General features: G+C 42.2%; 1 protein-coding gene across 1 annotated transcript in view; it reads right to left on the reverse strand.

Moving 5' to 3' along the window:
- LOC126254566 (proclotting enzyme) overlaps positions 1-21314 on the reverse strand; it is a 176727-nt gene that overhangs the window by 136254 nt on the left and 19159 nt on the right. The window contains exon 2 of the mRNA XM_049955326.1: positions 10615-11085. Within this exon, the coding sequence (XP_049811283.1) occupies positions 10615-11085 (471 nt within the window). The remainder of the gene's footprint in view (positions 1-10614; positions 11086-21314) is intronic.

Here is a 21314-nt window from a genome sequence, read left to right on the forward strand (position 1 = left end):
ATAGCGCCGCGCAAAGTACGCGTGCCGCCAATAGGACGCAGATTAAGAATGGGAAGGATTTGGAGGATGAAATCCTCAGCATTGACGAAGAAATAACTTCTGCTAATAGTCCGCAAATAGTACAAGCTGCTACCGATAGGCACCGCGGAGAAGGGGCAGATGATTACCTGAAAGTAATCAAAGTCCACGAGGATTACACCGAATATGAAGTCACAGTGGATGTGAATAAAGCTGAGGATGAGGCCGTATTGCCAAAAGAGGAGATTGAATTGAAATCCAAGCCTGACGACAATACAGAGGAGGAACTTAGTGCCTGTCTCAGAAAAGCTTTTATGTTAGAACCTGAAAGCGATCCGGAATGGTCGGATTCCGACGATAGTTCGGATGATGAAAGGTACGCAAATACAGACGAAAATGAATGTACTAACTTTACCTATTGTTCAAAAGTAGCGTACTTAAGTGAATCTGGTGTTGAGGAAGAGAGTAATGATGACTCTAGTGACGATGAATTTGCAGGTGTAAACGAAAGTGAATATACTTTTACTGAAAGAGGGTATGAGAAAATTAGTGACATTTTTCCAAGGAAAGATACAGAAAATAGAAGTGGGCAAGAACCGAATGAATTATTTAGTAATGTAAAACAGGGGCATAATTTGCAGGAACCTCCAGATGATACTATACTGGGGCATGCCTTAATAAATGTTTTGAAGGAGTGCGAATTACAGGAGCAGAAAGAACCACCTGATAAAATGATAGCAGAACAGGGAATGTTGTACCTTGCTAAAGACTTTGAAATTTCAAAACCTAAAAAGCCACCTGATGAAACGAAACGTTGGCAAGATCTGAATGGCTTAGTGAAAGATGTAGAAAATAGGAGGCCTAAAAAGCCGCCAGACTTAAGTGACTGTTTTATGAACCCTAAAAGACTGCCTTGTTAATAAAGAGACTGGGGGCAGGATATTGTATTTGTATATATTATTAGTATTATGCATGACTTTATTATTACTGTATCTCAGTGTTACCTGAATGTGAATTATTGTTTTCTTGATTTAGAGTCTGGGGCAGATTTATATCGGATTTTGAGAATGTCATGAACACATTACATCATGATACTACAGGATTTCCACCGGAAGAAATTTTGTTAGACAGAAGTAGTAAAAGTTTAATTGAAGAAAAACTAGAGTTTCCACCTTGTACAAGTTTGGGGTTGGATCAAAAGAAAGAATTGGTGATAAAAAGGGCAAAGCAAAAAGCTGAAGCTAGATCTAAAAGACACAATAAAAATTTAAAAGTTTCAAAATTTAAAATTGGAGATTATGTTCTTTTAAAAACCCACGAAAAGTCTAGTGAACTAAACCATGAAATTTCAAAATTTAAATATATTTATAATGGACCATATATAATACAGAATGTTCCACACGACAATGCTTACTACCTGATCTACCCAAAATCCAAAAGACCTTTAGGTGTAAGAAATATTGTGGACCTGAAACTGTATGTTCCTAGAAATGAGTGAAATAAGAATAATCAGAAAACGACTGGCAATAAATGTGCTGTATCTTATGCTGAACCCAAGTTATTCTAAAAGTAACTAATCTTTGTAAATGTCTGTATACCCTTGAAAGTGTGCTAATGTAGTTATGTAAGTTTCAGATTACCAATTGTAGCGTAACTGTAAAAATGTATGGAGAAGGGATAAAGGCTATAAGCCAGATAAAAGATGGGCCTGTCAAAAAGGAAAATGGGCAGTGTATGAACCATGATATGAAGGACTGCCAAATACTAATGATGGCAGATAAATAGTAGATGGAAAATTGTAAATATGGTCCAGAAGAAGTGACAATATGAAGTGAAAAGGACTGCCCAAATCCGCATAATAGGCAGCAAATAAGTGTATTTAAATTTTTTCAATATGTGTGTGTGTACTTTGTTTAGCAAGTAAGGAAATGGACTGCTATTCAAAACAAGCAGCGACAAATTATTTTATAGTGTGTACAAAGTATGCAATTGTTTTGTAATTAAATGTTTGTATTCCATAATTTTAAATTATTTCTTTGATAAATTTAGGAAAAATAATTAAATTACTATTTTAGTAATGTTATGATGATAAGTTGGACTGTGCAAAAGGCACTTGAGTAAATGACAAGTAAATGTTTTTGGTATGTTAAAAAAATATAGACCTATATAATGTGAGTGAAAGGAAGTAGGTGGTATAAAATTTTGGACATTTACGTAAAAGGATTCAGAACAACTGTATAAATGTAATATTTAGTGTTCCCATTAAATTTACACGTTGTGAAAATTACTGGAAACAGGGGCATGTGTAACGACAACTGTATCTATAATAATTTTTTCCTCTATGAATTTAGATAAGTTAATGTTGGCAGGGTTTTGAACTTCTTTTTCGGCTCGTATAGTGATGTTAAAGAAACTGCGAGTAACTTTTGTAATGAATATTATTATTTATGTTAGATTTCAGAGAATGTGATAATCAAAAGAAAGTGTACTTAATGTTAAAAATATTGTAAAATGTGGAAATTGTAATTTAAACACTTGGTCCATACGTAGGTAATGCATTAGAATATGTGTAATAGAAAACCTGTGGTGAATACCCTACCTGTAGGGGAGCGGGAAAAGGTGGAGGCAGGCGAGTGCGGGAAAACGCACACTGGGCGCGGTTTGGCGCAACGGGCACAGTCAGTCAGTCGGAGGCGAGCAACAGTAAGAGTCGGAGTGGTAAATTGATCCGAGGAACAAGTACTGTACCGAGGAGGCTACCTAGGAAAAGTGGATTACATTGAGCCTCGGGTACACCGATTCCGACGACTACTTGGCATGGCTATATTCTGAGGCACAAAATTGGAAAGATTACGACGCTAAGAAGATGGAAAGTGCCAATACAGTGTGAGCCTTAGCCGTGCTTGTATGTGAGCCGTGCTGCCCGCTATCTCGCTGCCCGCCAACCGCCGCATCGACTTGCACAGGTCAAACCTTTATTTCATCTTTAGAAGTGTAAATGTGTGGACCAGTGTCGAAACTGTTTCTAATTGTGTAATAATAACGTGAATTTTACCAGAATTGCTTTAGCCATGACTTATCCTGATCACTGACCTAGACAGGATCCTTACCTCGTATTGTGCAACCCGAGTATCCTGAACTGAAAGTTTATAATTAGTGCAAATGAGAATTATCAGCAATCAAACTTTTGCTATAAAGAAATGCAATAGTTCTGTGAACTATTGCAAATGTTGGTAGAAGTATAAATAAACTGGAAGATAGTCTTTTGAATTGAGTTAGCGATGCTATTTAATTAACTTGAGACAGAACTAATGACAGTTAAATTATTCAGAAGTAAAACAAAAGATTGGTTATCCATTGATTGAGAAATTTGAGTGTTAATTTGACTTTTAGTAATTAACAGTTTCAGTATAACGACTATAACAGTTTCAGGGCCCCCCCCTCTTTTCTTGTTCATTCATTTCAAATCTTGAAATGTGCTGATCAGATTTGACCAGTAAAGTTAAGTTCTACATTAATCCTAAGTGCAATAGTGTTGTTTTTCCATTTTAATAGTGACTTTGTATGTGGGCTTCAGAACTGGGTATCCTAGGGCAATCTATGCCCGATTTCAGTCTGATCAATATACAAAAATGCAATTTGTAGTAATCATTGATGTGTGGTGTTGTGTGAATTTGTCTCGTCCAAATTAGTACCAAGATAGAAAGCTTTAGTTCAGTGGATTTTTCCGGGTCCAAACTTTGCCATATAACGCATCATTACTACGCGTGACTATGTTTGTACATGTAACAACTTGTACAAGGAAAAGCTCACTCATTGCCTAAGTAGGCTGGCGACCGAATTATTAATTATAGGTAGCATCTACTGTGTATACTTCTTGTCCATGCGAACGAGCAATTGTGCTTCACATATGTTTGACGCATCACTGTAGTTATTTACTGATTACAAGTCCGATCTTGCTTCTATTAGGTACACGCGGTCAATATATGTACTAAAATCCTTGTTTATAAGGTGAAGCCCGTGAACTTATTACAGTACAGGCTTTATACAGCTAACGTACGTCCGTAAAGGGCGGTAGCGTTACACACTACGTGTACTAACTACTACATATATGCCTCGCATATCCTTGATTGTACTCTGAACGTATTACTGTTTCGGTTATACAATACTATGTACTACGTCTTATTATGTTTTTGTCTGTTATTTTGTAATTGTTATGCCTGAGGAGTTGAAACTGGTAGCGTAAACAAAAAGCTACAATAGTAATAGCTGTTGAACCATAATTTTTGTAATTTATCGACCAGCTGCAGTGCTACCCTGCATAATTGCAAGATGGAGTTAAGGTTAATTACCGAGGCTGTTGAGTGTAAGTGCTTCTCTGATATCGATAGATTGGATATGGACAAAGGAAGGGAAGTCGTGGTGGACAGCATCAAAACAAGCAGAAGACATAAAAAGATTTTTAAAAATAAACTATGGTTGCACAGCTCTAACTTGATGTTAACCCTTACATAGACCAATATATGATGATTTCATCAATAAAGGTTAAGAAATCTGAATACGAGTCAGTGATCATAATTGAATTCACTAATACAATGTGACCACTGAGATGGAGGGATAGCATCTTCGAGCACTAATCAAAAACGGCTCGGGCCACTGTTCCAATCCCAGAGGCTGCTTAAATATTAAACAAAAACATCAGCAATGGCAGCCGAAGAAATCTGACATAAGGAGTCGCCCTCGTTCTGCCAACGGCTTTGTCAAAGAGGACGAAGGAAAAGACATTCAGGGCACCCTCTTGCCCTTGGGGTAGAAAGCAGCACTTAAGGGCGGAACAAGCAGCAATGATCAATGGCAAGAGTATGCAGAAGGCAATGGGAACCACTGCATTAAAGACACGTAATGCGTATCCACAGGACATATGGATTGTAACTGAAAAAAGTTTCATGATGATCTCTCCATTGAATAACGATTCCGTATTAATCCACCATTCGAATTTCTGGGAAGGGACTGCCATGGGAGAGGAGACCGTAAGAGACAGATTGAGTAAATAACGAAAAGTTAACTTTATACGAGACGGAGCGTACATTATCAGAAGTCTGAAGATGACAGGGAAGCTAGGATATGTCAACAGACAAATCCAAGCGTAGAACAGAGGGATCAGTGAAGTGGTGAGGAAACAAGGTAAGAATTTCTGGTCAATCCACTATAAGACAATGACAACAGCAGCAGAAAATGATGTAACGGGAATTAAATTCCTTGTAATAGGAAAGTAGGGAGTCCAGCGGTGGGACTATTCCCATCAAGAACAATAGTTCGCCCTTGACTAACGTCAGTCGTACCTTGCCCCCAGCAAGATTAAACCACCTGAAGATGTCGGTTAGTTGCTCCAAAGAAATATTGTGGAATTTGCACAACGTCAACTGGCGGCAAACCTGTGAAGATTGTTTCGTGATAGAATGAAACTGTACGCTCGTTCAAGACTCAACGACATGAAATTCGCTTCAATGCACCAACGTCGTCCAGTTGAGTTACAAGGAGACTAATTGCGTCACCAGTTGAGACTGGGGCAGTCTGAGGCGTCTTGCCACGGTCCGTGCGGCTCCCTCCGTCGGAGGTTCGAGTCCTCCCTCGGGCATGGGTGTGCGTGTTGATCATAGAGTAAGTTAGTTTAAATTAGATTAAGAAGAGTGTAGGCTTAGGGGTCGATGACCTCAGCAGTTTGGTCCCATAAGACCTTACCACAAATTTCCAATTTGAGACTGAGGACTGAAAAGATAAGAAGGGATGGCGCCATTACGACATTATGAGGCCGATATGTAGATTGACGATTCGTGCGGGGGATTAACTGAAACTGTAGTGCTTGTGAAAAGGAGATATTCTTATCCAGTCAGCCGCAAGCAATTTTCCAGGCCATTACATTTTTGAGCTATAGTTGTAACATGTCACTAAGGTAACTAGGTGTTGATGGCATTGTTTAAAACTGTACTTTCGAGAGACCCAAAAATATGTCTTCTCTTTGTTTCGGAGAACTTTTAAATCGGTGAGAAAATAAATCTTCGGTTAACGTCATTTTTGCGATCTCTCTCGGCCATGTGGCGGCCCCGAGGCCAGGTGCAAGTCTTTTTTATTCGACGCCGTTACGCACAGAATAGTAAGAGGTAGAAATGAGAAAATATTTTATTAAGACTCACTCATATTGCCTCAGGAAAATTCAAGTCATGCTACAGCCAGAAACGAAACCAGGAAGCGAGCCATTACGTCCCAGTTGCGTCAGGTCCACGACACTGTCTGCGGAGTAAGTAATTCAGTGGAAAAGAGGACAGAAAACTAAAGGAAGCGAGACAAGCATGTTCCTTAGCTCGTAAGGCATGTTTCAAGAAGCTGTATCTATTTTGTAGGAGCACATAGCGAGGGACCGACGCAGCAGTTGACAGCCTGTTACGCAAATATAGCAGAATAAGGAGGACACGACCTTTGAGTCATAGCCTCACGGTAGCTCTCTTTAAATATTCTAGCTTCCCAGCTCTTGTCATGAGTTGATCAATGGGATCGATGGCACTCGATTCCATGATTACGATACTGTACTGAATCTATGGCCTAGATGCCATCTACTGACGGATAAAGTGACCGTTTGCCGATAACAACACATCGCAGAATGGTGCCAATACTGGACTTCAACGTGGAAGCCAGTAACAGGGCTTCTTGGGGCCAACATTCCTGTTCAACAGTCACACCCCTTCGAGTGTAGAAGCCTACCATGGGTAGGGAGGAGATCAACCGACCATACGACTACAGACAGCAGGTACATCGCAGATGGGTCATCAAGGGTCATCGTAGAATTCAGAATGCAACCGGCGCGAGACCCACTACGCGCTGGGTAGCCACAGCCCCACTCACCAGCAACTTCCACACCACCAGCGTCGCTGACGACACTTCCCATGCGTGCAAACACTGAACTGACTCTATGATGGGCGTCAGCTAGAATTCAACACACTGTTGAATTAGCAGCAGGCGAAGCTGCTGCAGAAGAACGACGACTTGAAAACATAATGAATAAATAACTGAACTCCAACAACATTTTAGTGGCATTGTTGATACTTCACAACTTCCAACAGCTATTCTGACTTCACGCAGGGATGTCTCCACTCGGCCCTCTGTAACGCTATTCAAACGACATGCATGACAGTGATGATGAAACGATGATGAGGACAATTCAGCAACCAGCCCTCAAGCGTAAAAAGTCTCCGACCTGGACAGGATTCAAATGCGCGAGTAGTAGAACAAGGTAGTGCAGGTTGCCTACATCAGGAGCAGGTTTTCCCCTGAGTGCATACCTGCCCCTGATGTAGGCAACCCACACTAACAAAATGCAATGAAACATACTTTGTTATACTACCTGCACAGCTCCTTTGGTTATCAATCTGCTGCACTGCCCTGCAATTACCGGAGCAGGCATTTTTCAGATACATATAAGTTAAGAGCGCATGTTGATTGAAGCAGCACTTGTGCAGGTACAGTATTGATAAGTAGTTCACAGCTCTAGTGAATACTAGATTTTTTCAGAAATATGGGATATATCACCGAGATATACTGTATATAGAAAAATCCCAGGAACAGCTCACTACTGAGAATCAATTAGCCTGGAACTTCAGAGTACTTAACAGCTCATCAGGTGTCACAGTCTTCCTCCAATGTCTGGGACAGCCCTTTGCACTATCCTATGTGAGACTGGTCACCAAATCAAAATGTTGTTAATGTGGAGCTCAGTTGACGTTTCTCTTATTAGCCCACCAATTCAAACCTCCTATATTAAGCATATTATAGCTGAAAACAGTCATGGTGCGGTCCGTGCTGGGAGCTATAGGAAAAGGACAAGCGACAAACGATATACACACATCAAAAAAAGTTTTGCATCGCCATGGTTCCCAGAACTCTTGAAGACAGATGTTGACTGTGGATATTGTATCACGAACACAGTCGCTTTGACTGTTCAGAGATGTCACTAAACCCACCGAAAGATGTAAACAACCACGCATGAGCAGCGTGTATCAGGCAGAGGGGTTCTGACAGCTGATCAGTTCCATTCAGTCCACCAGGAATAAGGTACACGGCTCGTGTTGTCTGTAGTTCAACCATGCCTAGACGCTCAACAACGCGGTTCGATCGCATCCACACTGTTACTTCATGCCAGGAAGAGCTCTCAACAAGGGAAGTATTAGAGGGAAGTGTCCAGGTGTCTTGGAGTGAACCAAAGCGATGTTGTTCGGACATGGAGGAGATACAGAGAGACAGGAAGTGTCAATGACGTGCCTCGCTCATTCCACCCAAGGCCTACTACTGCAGTGAATGACCACTACCTACAGATTGTGGCTCAGAGAAACCCTGACAGGAACGCCACCATGTTGAACAATGCTTTACGTGCAGCCACAGGACATTGTGTTACAACTCAAACTGTGGTCAATAGGCAGCATGATGCGCAACTTCACTCCTGACGTCCATGGCGAGGTCCATCTTTGCAACCACGACACTATGCAGCACGGTACAGATGAGCCCAACTCAATATTCCGAGAACCACAGTATCAAGAGCGTGGCGAGAATACCAAATTTCAGGCATTACCTCTCACAACGGACAACGCAGTCAGATAAGCCACAGTCCTTGAAGCAATCTCAGAAATCAATGTGGGGCGTACGATGAACGTATCCGTTAGGGCAGTGCCGCGAAATTTCGCGATAATAAGTTATGGCAACAGACGAGCAACGCGATTCTCTTTGCTCACAGCAAGACATTGCTTGCAGCACCTCTACTGGGCTCGTGACCATATCATTTGGACCGTCGCCTGTTCAGATGCGTCCTGATTTCAGTTTGTAAGAGCTGACGGCAGGGTTCAAGTGTGGTGCACAGTAGTTCAAATGGCTCTGAGCACTATGGAACTTAACATCTGAGGGCATCAGTCCCATAGAACTTAGAACTACTTAAACCTAACTAACTTAAGGGGATCACACACATCCATGCCCGAGGCGTGATTCGAACCTACGACCGTAGCGGTCGCGCGGTTCCAGACTGAAGCACCTAGAACCACTCGGCAACAACGGCCGGCAGTGTGATACAGACGCCACGTTGTGAAGAAGGCACTATGGCTGATGGTGTTTCCGTAATGGTGTGGGCTTTGTTTACGAGGAATGGATTGGATCCTCTGGTCCAACTGACTGTAAATGGTCATGTTCCGCTACTTGGAGATCATTTGCAGTGACTCTCGCGCCTCATGATCCCAAATAATGATGGAATTTTTATGGACATCAATGCTCCATGTCACTAAGCCACAATTGTTCGCGATTGGTTTGAAGAACATTCTGGGCGATTCGAGGAAATAGTTTGGCGACCCAGATCGGCCGACCTGAACCCATCGAACATTTATGGGACATAATCGAAAGGTCAGGTCCTGCACAAAATTCTGCACCAGCAACAATTTCGCAATTAGGACGTCCACAGAGGCAGCATGGCTTAATATTTCTGCAAGGGGCTTCGAACGATTTGTTAAGTCCATGCCACGCCGACTTGATGCGCTAACTGGCCAAAAGAAGGTACAGTATTAGGGGGTATCCCCAGACTTTTGTCAGCTCAGTGTATTCAGGGTATTCCAAAGATTACGTCATGGGAAACAAGGCTGCTGATGCTTCGCGATGACGCTAGACGCCCCTTAGTATTCGCCAGCTCTGGACGAACGTCTGACCAAACCAGCAGGGTGTACTACGCAGGTGCGCTGCATCCTACCTAACCCAGAAAACAGATAAGAGTGATCTTCAACAACGTCTGTAAGCGGAGAAAGTTATTTTCGAGGGGAATCAGGAACTTTAATTTTGTAGGGCCTACTCCTTTTTATACGAATCAGATGAGTGGATTATAGGCTACTTACTTTGCTTACGGTCGTCATAAAGTGCCTAACCCTGTCGCCTTTCAGGGGCGTAACAAATACGAAAGGACGTCCGGCGTCGCCAGAGAGCGTGAGCGATTTTTTGTCTAGAAAAAAATTTCTTCCCCATGACGTGATCTATCATCGAAAATAGCTCTAAGTACTATGGGACTTAACATCTAAGGTCATCAGTCCTCTAGACTTAGAACTACCTAAACCTAACCAACCTAAGGAAAACACTCACATCCATGCCCGAAGCAGGATTTGAACCTGCGACCGTAACAGCAGCGCGGTTCCGGACTGAAGCGCCTAGAACCGCTCGGCAACAGCGGCCAGCAATCTATCGTCCCTAGACGTTTCATACATAGACTTTTAAACATCGTGTGTATCCTTGTTGTGCAATATAAATGGTATTCTAGTCTACACATTGAGAAATGAAAATAAATGAAAGTTTATAGTTATAGACACAAGGAAAAGTATTATTTTATTGAAAATACTGTCTTAAAAAGTAAATTATTTCCCAGACTCTGGTAAGGGATGCAAGAAGAAACCATTCACCAGTAAGTGAGTCGAGTATGTACAGTGTAGAATAAGTGTCGGGTGGGGGAAGGAGCGTCAGGTCGGGTGAGACATCACAACACGGGGAAGGCGTCAGCAGTCAGTGAGTGAGTGAGTTAGGAACCTGCGTTGGCGGCCGAGACGACGGCGGGCAGCGCGCCGCGCACGATGGGCGCGATGGCGTCGGTGAGGTTGCGGCCCAGCACGTTCTTGGAGAGCGTGAGGATGGCGGCGGGCAGCTGCTGCGAGGCGGCGTCGCCGTGGCCGGCCGCCGGGTCCCCGGCCGGGGGGCCCTCGTGGCGGGCCGCGCGCACCAGGAAGCGGCCCACCGTGTTGAGCGCGCCCAGCGTCTCGCTGATGGTCGCCAGCTGGTCCGGCGACACGGCCAGCAGCCGCCCCGACTCGCCGGCACCCTCGTCGGGCAGCCTGCGGCCGAAGTGGCGCTGCTCGCCCCACGCGGCGCCGCCGTCCTGCCAACCCGGCCTGTAGCCGTAGGCGGCGGGCGGCTGGCCGTAGCGCCGCGCCGGCCACCGGGCTTCGCGGTCGCCGCCGGACTCGGGGAACACCCAGCGGCCCGAGCCAGAGTCGTACGTCGCTGCAAACGGAATCGTCGCTGTTTGTCTGTCGCGTCAGCACGTCAATACTGTCTTCTACCGAGTCCAGTAATTGAACAAAAAGCACGTTGACAGTTATGAGTACGGAACAGGATTTCGTGCTTATGCACAATATTCTGACAACAGATGTAGTCATTTTCATCAAGCAGTCGGGTCAGGTGGTCAGCGGCAGGGAGGCATCGTGACCAGACCTCGGGATTCGATCCCAGCCCACTTGTCTCCACCCACCTTGAAGCTGACTTTGGCCTTTCCTCCTTGCCGATACAAGCGTTTTATGTGTCATGAAAAAGCGGTAAACCGGATTCCAATCTGAAAAAAGCGGTAAAGTGCGTTCCTGCAAATCGACAAAAGAGAGAAACAAAAAGGTGGTAAAAAGTTTTGAACCGTGTGTACTTCCATCTTTCCACGGCTCGTTTCCTGAGCGTCGTGTGGAGCCAATATTTTTGGTAATCGAGTGTTTGGGCGCGATCGGGCTCTAGCATCTCGTTGCTGTCTTTATTGCTTGGCTTCTATTTCGTTTTCCCGCGGTTGTTCAGCGTTGGTCTTTTATGAAGCTCTTTCGTTTGAACTCCCGCCCGCAGTGTACCCACTATCGATTGCGAGTTCTGTCTTTGGTCGCCTTCCGCGTACGGGTGTTATCTAACCCGCACTTCTACACGTGGAGGAACGCCGGCCTGCGTGAGGCCCCTCTGTCCGCTCCTCATTGGTTGTCCGCGGGAGGCGGATGGCCGTCTAATCATCGACTGCGTCGACGAAGGCAAACAAACAGTAACCATCATGGGGCGGTGGAGCCGCCGTTCGGCGAGGGTTTGAGTCCGGGAGCAGTTTGGCTGGGTCGGTGTCTGCCGGGACGACTGGGGACGGCTCAGAATTGTGCTCAGCAGTCCCGGATAAACGACGAAGTGCGCCGAGGGAAAGGAGAAAAGAAGTTAAGTGTGAATGTTTCAAGTTGATCGTCCTTCGGGATTGAGTTCATCCAGTCGTCTTTCCCGCCTTGTGGCCACCGCCGTGGCAATCCTCTATTCTGTTCACTGGTTCAATTCTGACAGTGCAGATTCCTCCACGCATCGTTGCTAACCGGTATAGTGGTGTATTTTGGAAGTTATTTGTGTACGTTTGCACTTCTATGTTTTAGTAGTTCATCCTCCCGCCCTGTGGTTGCAGAATTTCGGGTGGGGAGTTAGTTCCTTGTCTCCCAAGATCTAGTGCTCTATTATTAAGGTTAATTCTAGTTCAGTCTAGTGTTCTGTTAACCCCTGGGCATATGTGTCCGCCATACTATTTACGCTGTATTTATTCTAAATGAGTTGCACTGACAGTAGTTGGGGGTTCGAGTCATGTCACGGAGCTGATAAGGGGTCACATTGATTTCGGCTTGTCAGTTGGAGGGTGTTGCCTTAGAGGTTTGTTAACATTGGCATGTCAGCGTTGTCTAGCGCAACCGGGGCCTAACGAAGAACATTGTGCTGATTAGGGAATGTTGTTACACGTTCTTGTTTTCATTTCGATATCTGTATTTGTGAAGGCAACCGCATGAAGTAAGATCTGTTCTGAAGCTATGCTGGATCTTGCGCTCTTGGTATTTTTGGTTTTGTTTTGATCCCGACTATTTGGGTGTCATGAATATGGAACTGTGTTATTAATGTTTGGCTTGAACAGCGGGCATGCGGCTACTTTAGTACTTGTGTAGTGGCATGGCGTCCCCGTGAAGGCGTGCCCGCTACATTGCTATTGCGTCTCCTCAAAGTGTAATTTCCACCTTACTAAATCCCCCTTTTTAAGAGGGAGGGAAAAAAACTTTAGAAATACCTTCTATTTGCATTAACTATCTTCCTGTCGCTTAAGTAAATATCTGCTCAGTGATTAAGCTAATGGGAGCACCTATCCTAAAAGCAATTAGCGCACTTCTGTTATGGTGGCCCTCGTGCCTATTGTGGTCCGAAAGATTGTATAAACAGGCTTACATGCTCCGTATCGAACTTCTGATGTTGTATTTTGAGTGATTGTGGATTATTAAAATTCATTATAGTGCAAACGTTTGTATTTTACCAACCGTGTTTATGAGTTATTAATGTGATTGGCTGGAATGTAATACGAAAGTTTTAGGACCATAGGTTGTCCAGGTAGAAATTTGAAGCCACGCTGTATTGTGAATTCATGTATTTATATTTTATATTGCAATGCGAATTTAAATGTGGTAAACCCACGCTTTGTGATTAATAATTAAAGATTTAAGAGTGCGTTCACTTAGCGCTTACTTATGTGTTGTATTATTATTATTTAAAAAAATTATATTCGGCGTTTTAATTTCTTAAATTAAAGTCTTTCCAATTAGAAAGTGGTGGCCCTCCCATTTTGGGCAATTGTAAGCATCGAAGCAGGATTTACGTAGTTGGTGTTATGTATTGTATGTTATGAATAAATTATTTATGTGTTAAATCACGTCTGATATGTTAATTCCTTGGCCCCGTCCACACCTTGGTCGTAGTCTTTTAATATTAAATGATCATACCACTGTTCCAAGTTTCACTGGAAACTGAAAGGCTGTGGTATCGAACTGTTGCTGCGACAATACTGTTCACTCTCACTTAAAAAAACAGCCGCGGTATCAGCGCGGCAGACTGCTAAACAGCTAACCGAAGGAGCCCAGGGTAGATTCCTAGCTGGGTCGTAGATTTTAAAAAGAAGGAACGGTAAAGCGCTTGACTGGAAACCACGACGTCACAGGATCCAATCCCGGTCGAACCTAGGATTTTTCAGTACGTAGCCAAAACGACATTCAATTGAAAGACTTATACCAGCCACTGAGCCATACGAAATTATTATTATTATTTTTATCGTGTGCTGCGAGCGGTCGCCTCAGAGGTGTTCGTTGCCTAGAGTGTGATTGGAAACCAAGCCCTGGATAAATTAGGGTTTAATATCCCATTAAAGACGAGGTCTACAGACGCGAAATTAACTTGTATTAGCCAACAAGGTTCTGCTCTTTCCAAACGAATTTTCTTGGCAATCGTCAGAAATGTCTTGGAGAAACTACACAAATCCTAAATTTTCATGACTGGCCAAGATTCGGACCACGATGCGACTCCAGAGCGCTAAACGCTGCAGCACTTCGCTCGGTGTCTGTTTGTATTCCAGGCCATCGCTTCCGCTCCGTGTGAAGACTGATAGGATTACCCACCAAAATACGATGTACCTGAGTGCAGTTGTCAATCAGGCCGTAAATCTGGAAGTGTATCTTCTCCCACTAGGAGAAACCAGACATCCGACCTAGCGAAGAGGTACAGAAGTGAAACATTGGACTCCTATCAAGAAGGACGCTGCTTCGATGTCCCTTCCAGCCACCCAGATTCAGGTTCTGTGTGATTTCCATAACCACCTGATGTAAATACCGATTTACTTCCTCCTGCTTGTGCTTCGTATTTCATGACCTCGTCGTCGATGACGTAAAACCTTCTAACATTCCTTCTTTTTCCCAGATTCTGGGAGATGCCGTCTTTGAAGAAATTCGACAGACTATCTGGGAACCACTCAAAACTAACTACTGTGAAATTGAGGTCAAGGGTCATGACTCATGATCGTTTCGGACCAGGCGGAATACGCTAGAACGGTCGTAAATTAGGAAGTTTTATTTATAGTTACGAGCTCACTACCTAATATTTTCCGAGAAATCGAAAAGCTAGTTATTTCGATCCAGTGCAGACATACTTCACGAGGAAAGTTATGACTGGCTTGAGCGGTGACCAAGTGGTATAAGGCCTGCGTTCGGCTCAGAGCTCACCTAAGAACGCGTGAGTTGCCATGCATTTATTGTGATAATTGTTACTCTTTAACATGGAAATGAAAGCTGTTGTGTAGCTTGTACATTGCTACTGTAAATAAAATAAATTTTATTGCGAGCAAAAATAGTAATCAGCGTACCTGCCAACAGATTTTGATCCACAGTACAGACTGTACTTTTTTCTCACAAAACATATCCTTTTATGGGAAAGTGAAGGCTTAAATGCGGAAAACAGAAATAGAGAGCTTTCTCCAACAGGGCAGTGGTCCAAAGGCTTCTATCCTCAAGAGTTTTTTCTTTTTTTTTAATTGAGCGATCCGAAGATCCCATCTGATCTCCGGACGGATCCTGCCTCATGATTTCAGACCTCGCTTTGTTTTCGAAAACGGCAACAGAATGATTTAAGTCCTTATACGAGCCCTACCCTCCAAAAGCCGCCCGATTGGTATACTGAAGGTCGTCGAAATGGGTGCGTCGCGAATTCTCTCCTTTTAGTTACATCAGGAAAACGCCGAAATAAATAGGATACAGAAAGCAGGCTGGCAATAACATAAACATCTTCCCTGAAAATCAGAAATATGTAAAACATCTAATATAAACTGAAGTGTTGAGAAGTATTTTCTAAAATTATTTGTCTGGATTGTTACCTTAAGTAGAAGTGTAATGTGAACGATAAACAGCAGACGAGAGGAGAAAAGAAGCTCCTGAAACGGGACATTATAGAAGAATGCTAGAGGTTGGATTGGATTGGTCAACTAACCGGTGAAGAGGTAATGAATCGGAATGGGCAGAAAAATGCTGACTAAAACAAGAGGTAGGTTGACAGGCCAAACCGTGTGGCACCAGGTAATATTTAATTTGGTAATGGAGGGAACGTTTGGAGTAAAATTTGTAGAGAGGAATTACGCATGTCTACAGTGAGTGGTTCAGATGGATATAGGTTGTAAGTAATTCCCTGAAAAATTCCCTGTCTATTTCATACTTAACTGTAATAAATATTGCCCGTTTCAACACTTCTGTTCTTCACGAAGGTACACATTTCATATAATGTCAGTCTCTAAAACGGAATTCCAAGTTACAGTACCATGGTAAATAATGACAGTTGCAGAATTTAAAGTTTGTAGTACAAGCTAACATAATTCTCTGGAATGTAGACGTAAAAGACGAAAGTAGCTGAAGCTATAAGGAACACTTTGCTGTTATTCCAAACTCTTTGAACAAAGTTCGTAAAATATGGCATGCACGTATAGCTCTTAGAATTACAACATCTCACAACACTGTATCTGTTGACTATGAGCTCTATGAAGAGTGAGATTACCTACACGACCTTGAATTGTCAAATGCCATCAGTATATTCTGTATCGTATTAATGTGGTATGAAAATTTAGTCCTGAAAATAAAATTACATCTAAAACGTGCGCACATAATAGCGACACTGCACTCACAGTTTCCAATATTCCATCTGTCAAAAACATTAAAATTAGTCCTCAACATCATAGAAATGAAATGGATTTTCCTGTAACACATATCGAGAAGACTTCCATGTTTAGCGAAGCATATGTTGGTTCTGTGACGGTCTCGGCTGAATGTATGTATCAGAACAGACTTTGAAAATAGTGCTCTTGACATGCAAGTTGAATGCTACCAACTCATCATGATGAACGCACTCTGCTGTACATCACGAAAACAGTTTACGTATGCAAAAGAAACAGCTACCGAGAGGTTGACAGTGTGTTCTGGATTCAGCTGGAGTCATCTGCGTATGCAAATTTACATACATAATGTAGTCCGAAATATTTACTTAACATATACACCTAGATTTACTCTCTGACTTGACTCGTACCCATCTACATTCACATTTACATTCTGTAGTGAAGTGCATGGCAAAGAGTACTTACTGTCGTACCACGCACTAAGATTTTTTCCCGTTCTACTCGCGTATGAACAGCGGAAGAATTGCTATTTAAATGAATGTGTGTCCGTAGATACGGGATTCCAGTCTTGTCTTCCCGGTCCCTACGACAACGATGTGTATGAGACTGTAACATATTCCTAGATTCATCACTTAATTCACTTTCTTGAAACGGTATACCTAGGATTTCGCGCAGCAGCTGCGACTGTCTCCAAGCGTCTGCCAGTTCAGCTTCTTCAGCAAGTCACTCGCAGTCTCCCGTGGTACAAACAAATCTATGATAACCGTGCTCCTCTTTTTGAACACGTTCAGCGCCCCCTGTTAAATATAAATGGTGTTGGTACCCATGTAATTGAGTAGTACTCTAGTATAGGTCACAGGTGTGTTTGTAAACAGTCTCCTTTATATGTTCATTGCATTTTCCCAGTATCCTACTAACGAACGGAAGTCTATCACCTGCTTTACTTACAACTGAGCCTATGTCATAATTTCAGGTCATATCCCTAGAAATTGTTACACAAAGGAATTTTTATAAGTTGACTGATTCCAGTTGTGTCTCATTGTAGTCATAGGATATTACCTTTCTTTTTTTTGTAACGAGCACAATTATTTTACATCTCTGAACATTTAAAGCAAGTTACAAATATTTGTATTTCTTGGAAATCTTATCAAGGCCTGACTGAATATGTGGGCAGCATTTTTCAGGCAGTACTTCATTGTAGATAACTGCATGATCTACGAAAAGTCTGACTTTACTATTGATATTTTCTGCCAGGTCATAAAGAACGAATTGCAAGGTTTTAATACATCTCCCTGGAGAACGCCTGAAGTTATTCCTACATCTGTTGATGACTCTCCATCCATGATAATATGCTGCGTACTCTCTACCAAGAAATCTTCAATCCAGCCGTGTGTACTGTTTGATACCGCATATGACCCATACTTTTCTTAATAAGCGTTTCTAACACCTCCCGAAAGTCAAGAATTAGGCAACTACCTGACTGCCTTGATAGATGGCTTTCAGGACGTCATGTGAGAAAAGCGCGTGTTTGTTTTCTCATGACCGATGTTTGCGGAATTCATGTTGGTTGGCATGGAGGAGGTCGTTTTGTTCGAGATACCCCATCACGTTTAAGCTTACAATAATTATGTTCTCAGATTCTACAACAGATGTATGTCATTGGATGGTAGTTTTATGGATCACTTCTGCTATCCTTCTTGTAGACGGGTTTGACCTCTGCTTCCTTCAAATTGCTGACCAAAGTTTTTTTATTCGAAACATGTACGATGTATTGCGGTTAAAAGAGAAACTAAATTAATCGAAAATTCTACATAGAATCTGACTGAGATTCCATTGGACCCTGGAGCTCTGCCCAAAATTAAGCGTTTCACGTCCCTCCTTGAATTACGACACAACTGCTTCTTTATCTAGTTTACTGAACATGTAAAACTTTCTACATGTTTTAGTTGCCATTTGCACTTTGGTAACAGTTGCTACTAAAGTCGCCTCATCGCCACTGATTCCAGCTTCATTGTGGGCCTACGCAAACTGGTCAGATCAATTGGTTGCCGTTGATCTGATAAATTTTTATCTTGATCGGACTTCCAAACTATCAGTCCTGGGTGGTTTTAGAGAAGGCCTTTAGCATTATTTCATATTGGATGACTAAAGACTTCTCTCTTTATGATAATTTGAATGGGGGTCATACGTATTAGCAACCTGACATTTTCTCCAAAGTTTTTGGTTATATTTGAGAGTGCGTTTCGTGGTGAATAGAATGATCCAGTTATAAATTTATGCCCCCTTTTAATACCTAGTACTGCCCATACAATCTCGATACAGCTTCAGTTTCTGTCTTAGTAGATAAGCGTTTCTTGTCTACTGTGATTTCCTGCTAGCATATCCTTTAGATATACACCGTGGCGAAGATTTTCGTCTCACATAATTTCTACTTGTTAATTCGACAGCAGTCGCTGTTTTGTTAACTATCTTTGCTTTCAATGTCAACTTAGTACATTTTATTTACTAATTTTGTTAATAAAATTTTAGTATATGAATGAATGAAGCTTTATTTGTAAATGTATTGCATTCACTCTGCTTTTGTGTAAAGTTAGTGTATTGTATGTATGCACTGTAATAAGATATTATGCCCGTTACGCCAAAATTAATATCTGTGTTTTGTAATCGCAGTAGGACAAGGAGGTTAACCTGCTTGAGGTAGGAGAAGGGAGAAAGTTGATGGCGAACAGAGGTTGAGGGCGGTACGTAAGTGGAGGAACTATTTGTGTAACGGGGAAAGAAGAAATATTTTGAAGCAATATTTAGACTGTGAAGTGTCCAGACGAGTGCGGAAGAAATTATTCCAACTGGAATGACATGAAAGTATGTTATTTTGAGAATTTATCTCTGTAATAGAGTGTGTCGTCAGAGACTAGGGTCAAGAGGAATGTTCGATAAGAGTCGCTTTGGTCGGTGACGTAACGTTAATAGCTGCTATCACGACATCTTTTCTACCTTTGCTGCATATATTCACAGTTTTGTTGTTAGTCGGCAAAGCCAATGAATTTGAAAACACAAAAAAAAGAAATGGTTGTGTTATCTGTAGCTTAGTCCGAGGTATAGGTTAGGTTGGAAGACGACAGTTTGGTTGTGGGTTGGAGAAGCCAACGAATGGGAAACTGGTTGTGCTGACAGACTGACGTGTACTCGTATTTTTGCCCAAGCCCCACTAGGTTAGGTTGGAAGGTGACTGGCTGTGAACTGATGGAGCTAACGAATGTAATACTAGAAAAAAAAGATGACAGACTGATCTGTAGCTTGGCCCGTTTCAAAAAAATTCCCAATAATATGACGCTATAGTTGCAATATTGTTTACATCATTTGTCACATGTTTCCTATGTCACTGGTCAAAGCCGACGAGTCGTACCGAACATTCCTGCATCTCCAGAGACTTTGTAATGACGTCACGGTAAAACGCATTGGTGGACTTCTTCGTCGGAAGATTGTGATATAAAATATTCAGAGACAATGGGGGTGTATCAAGAAAGAAGAGAAGAAGATTGCAAGAAGTAAGAAGCGGCGATACGAATTTTTGATGAGAACGAGAAGAACAGAAGAGACCAAGAATTATCTAATGGCGGACGGTAACTACATCGAGTTTGAAAGACTTTGAGCAACTGTTTTAATTCTAATTGAAGATGTGTGGGTGGAAGGCGTGAGAGGAGAGTGTAACGGCTAGTGAAGTTCCCAATTACTTTATTCTTCAGTGAAGACAAGGGTGTACTTGGACTGTAGCAAAAGAACTTATCTGAATCAGTGAGTACTGCTTTGCCTTTCGTATGCGGCGGGTCATTTAGAACCAGTTAAATTCTTTGTGAGGGCGTAGTGTATGACTTGTCGAAAATGTGCACGCTGTCTTACAAATACATCACATTGGCGGGTGCTCACTTTTAAACTTATATAAGGTGTTTTTGAACGTTATCCGCATCCGAACCCATCTAGAAATTTTCCCTGGAGAGATTTCAGTATTTCTTGTCACTGAAAGTAATTTTCAGGGGATTTAGTAAATTTGAACTGAAAACGCCGCCATTTTCGCAGCCATCTCAGGTGACCGAAGGCAACGGGGTCCATTAAGTTTCACACATCATCCTGCTACCGGAACCTGCCTTCAGTCAACTCTGACAGCAGGCGGCAATAAGTAACAAAAGCATATTCACAACGACTTTGAATGTTGCGATCATCACTAAATCAGTTCAAGCAAGTGAATTAATTGAACCTCAAAACATTCATATGCTGCACGTAATGGAATAATAGAAATAAATTAAACTTGGAGGGCAATACTTTGATGATGATGATGATTGGTTTGTTGGGCACTCAACTGCGCGGTTATCAGCGCCCGTCCAAATTCCGAACCTTTGCTCAGCCAAATCTTGCCACTTTCATGATGATGATGAAATGATGAGGACAACACAAACACTCAGTCATCTCGAGGCGCAATTCTTTGAAACTACACTCAGGTTAACGGTAGCCAGTCCGATTTTAGTAGAATGCACACACTGTAATTTCTCTAGCAGTCTAGTACAATACAACTTCTGTATATGTACAGTCAATTAAATTGATTGTAATTGGGATGAATATTGAAGATAGTTTTAATCGTTTTCACCAAGGACTTTTGTTAGAGGACAAGCAGTAACGCTAGTGTTTTGCGATTTTACTTTGACTTTATATTAACTTAAAACACCCACAGAGGATATGAAATAATAAAAACTTATATATTCCAGAAAATCGTACGTGACATTAATGATTTAAATTCAGACACTGATTAGTGTATAACACATACTATCACAAACTGCATATGATACTATTTTAATATATTCTTATTACTCTACACTTATCTTTGTATACTTGAGGTGATAGTCGAAGTATGTGTGTTCGTACTTACGTTGTTTACATAGAAAGTGTGAGACATTTCAGTACCAGAGAAGTTGGTTTATCAGTATACGGTGTTATCGATTAG

This window comes from Schistocerca nitens, chromosome 1, assembly GCF_023898315.1.
Source record: "Schistocerca nitens isolate TAMUIC-IGC-003100 chromosome 1, iqSchNite1.1, whole genome shotgun sequence".
NCBI lineage: Eukaryota > Metazoa > Arthropoda > Insecta > Orthoptera > Acrididae > Schistocerca > Schistocerca nitens.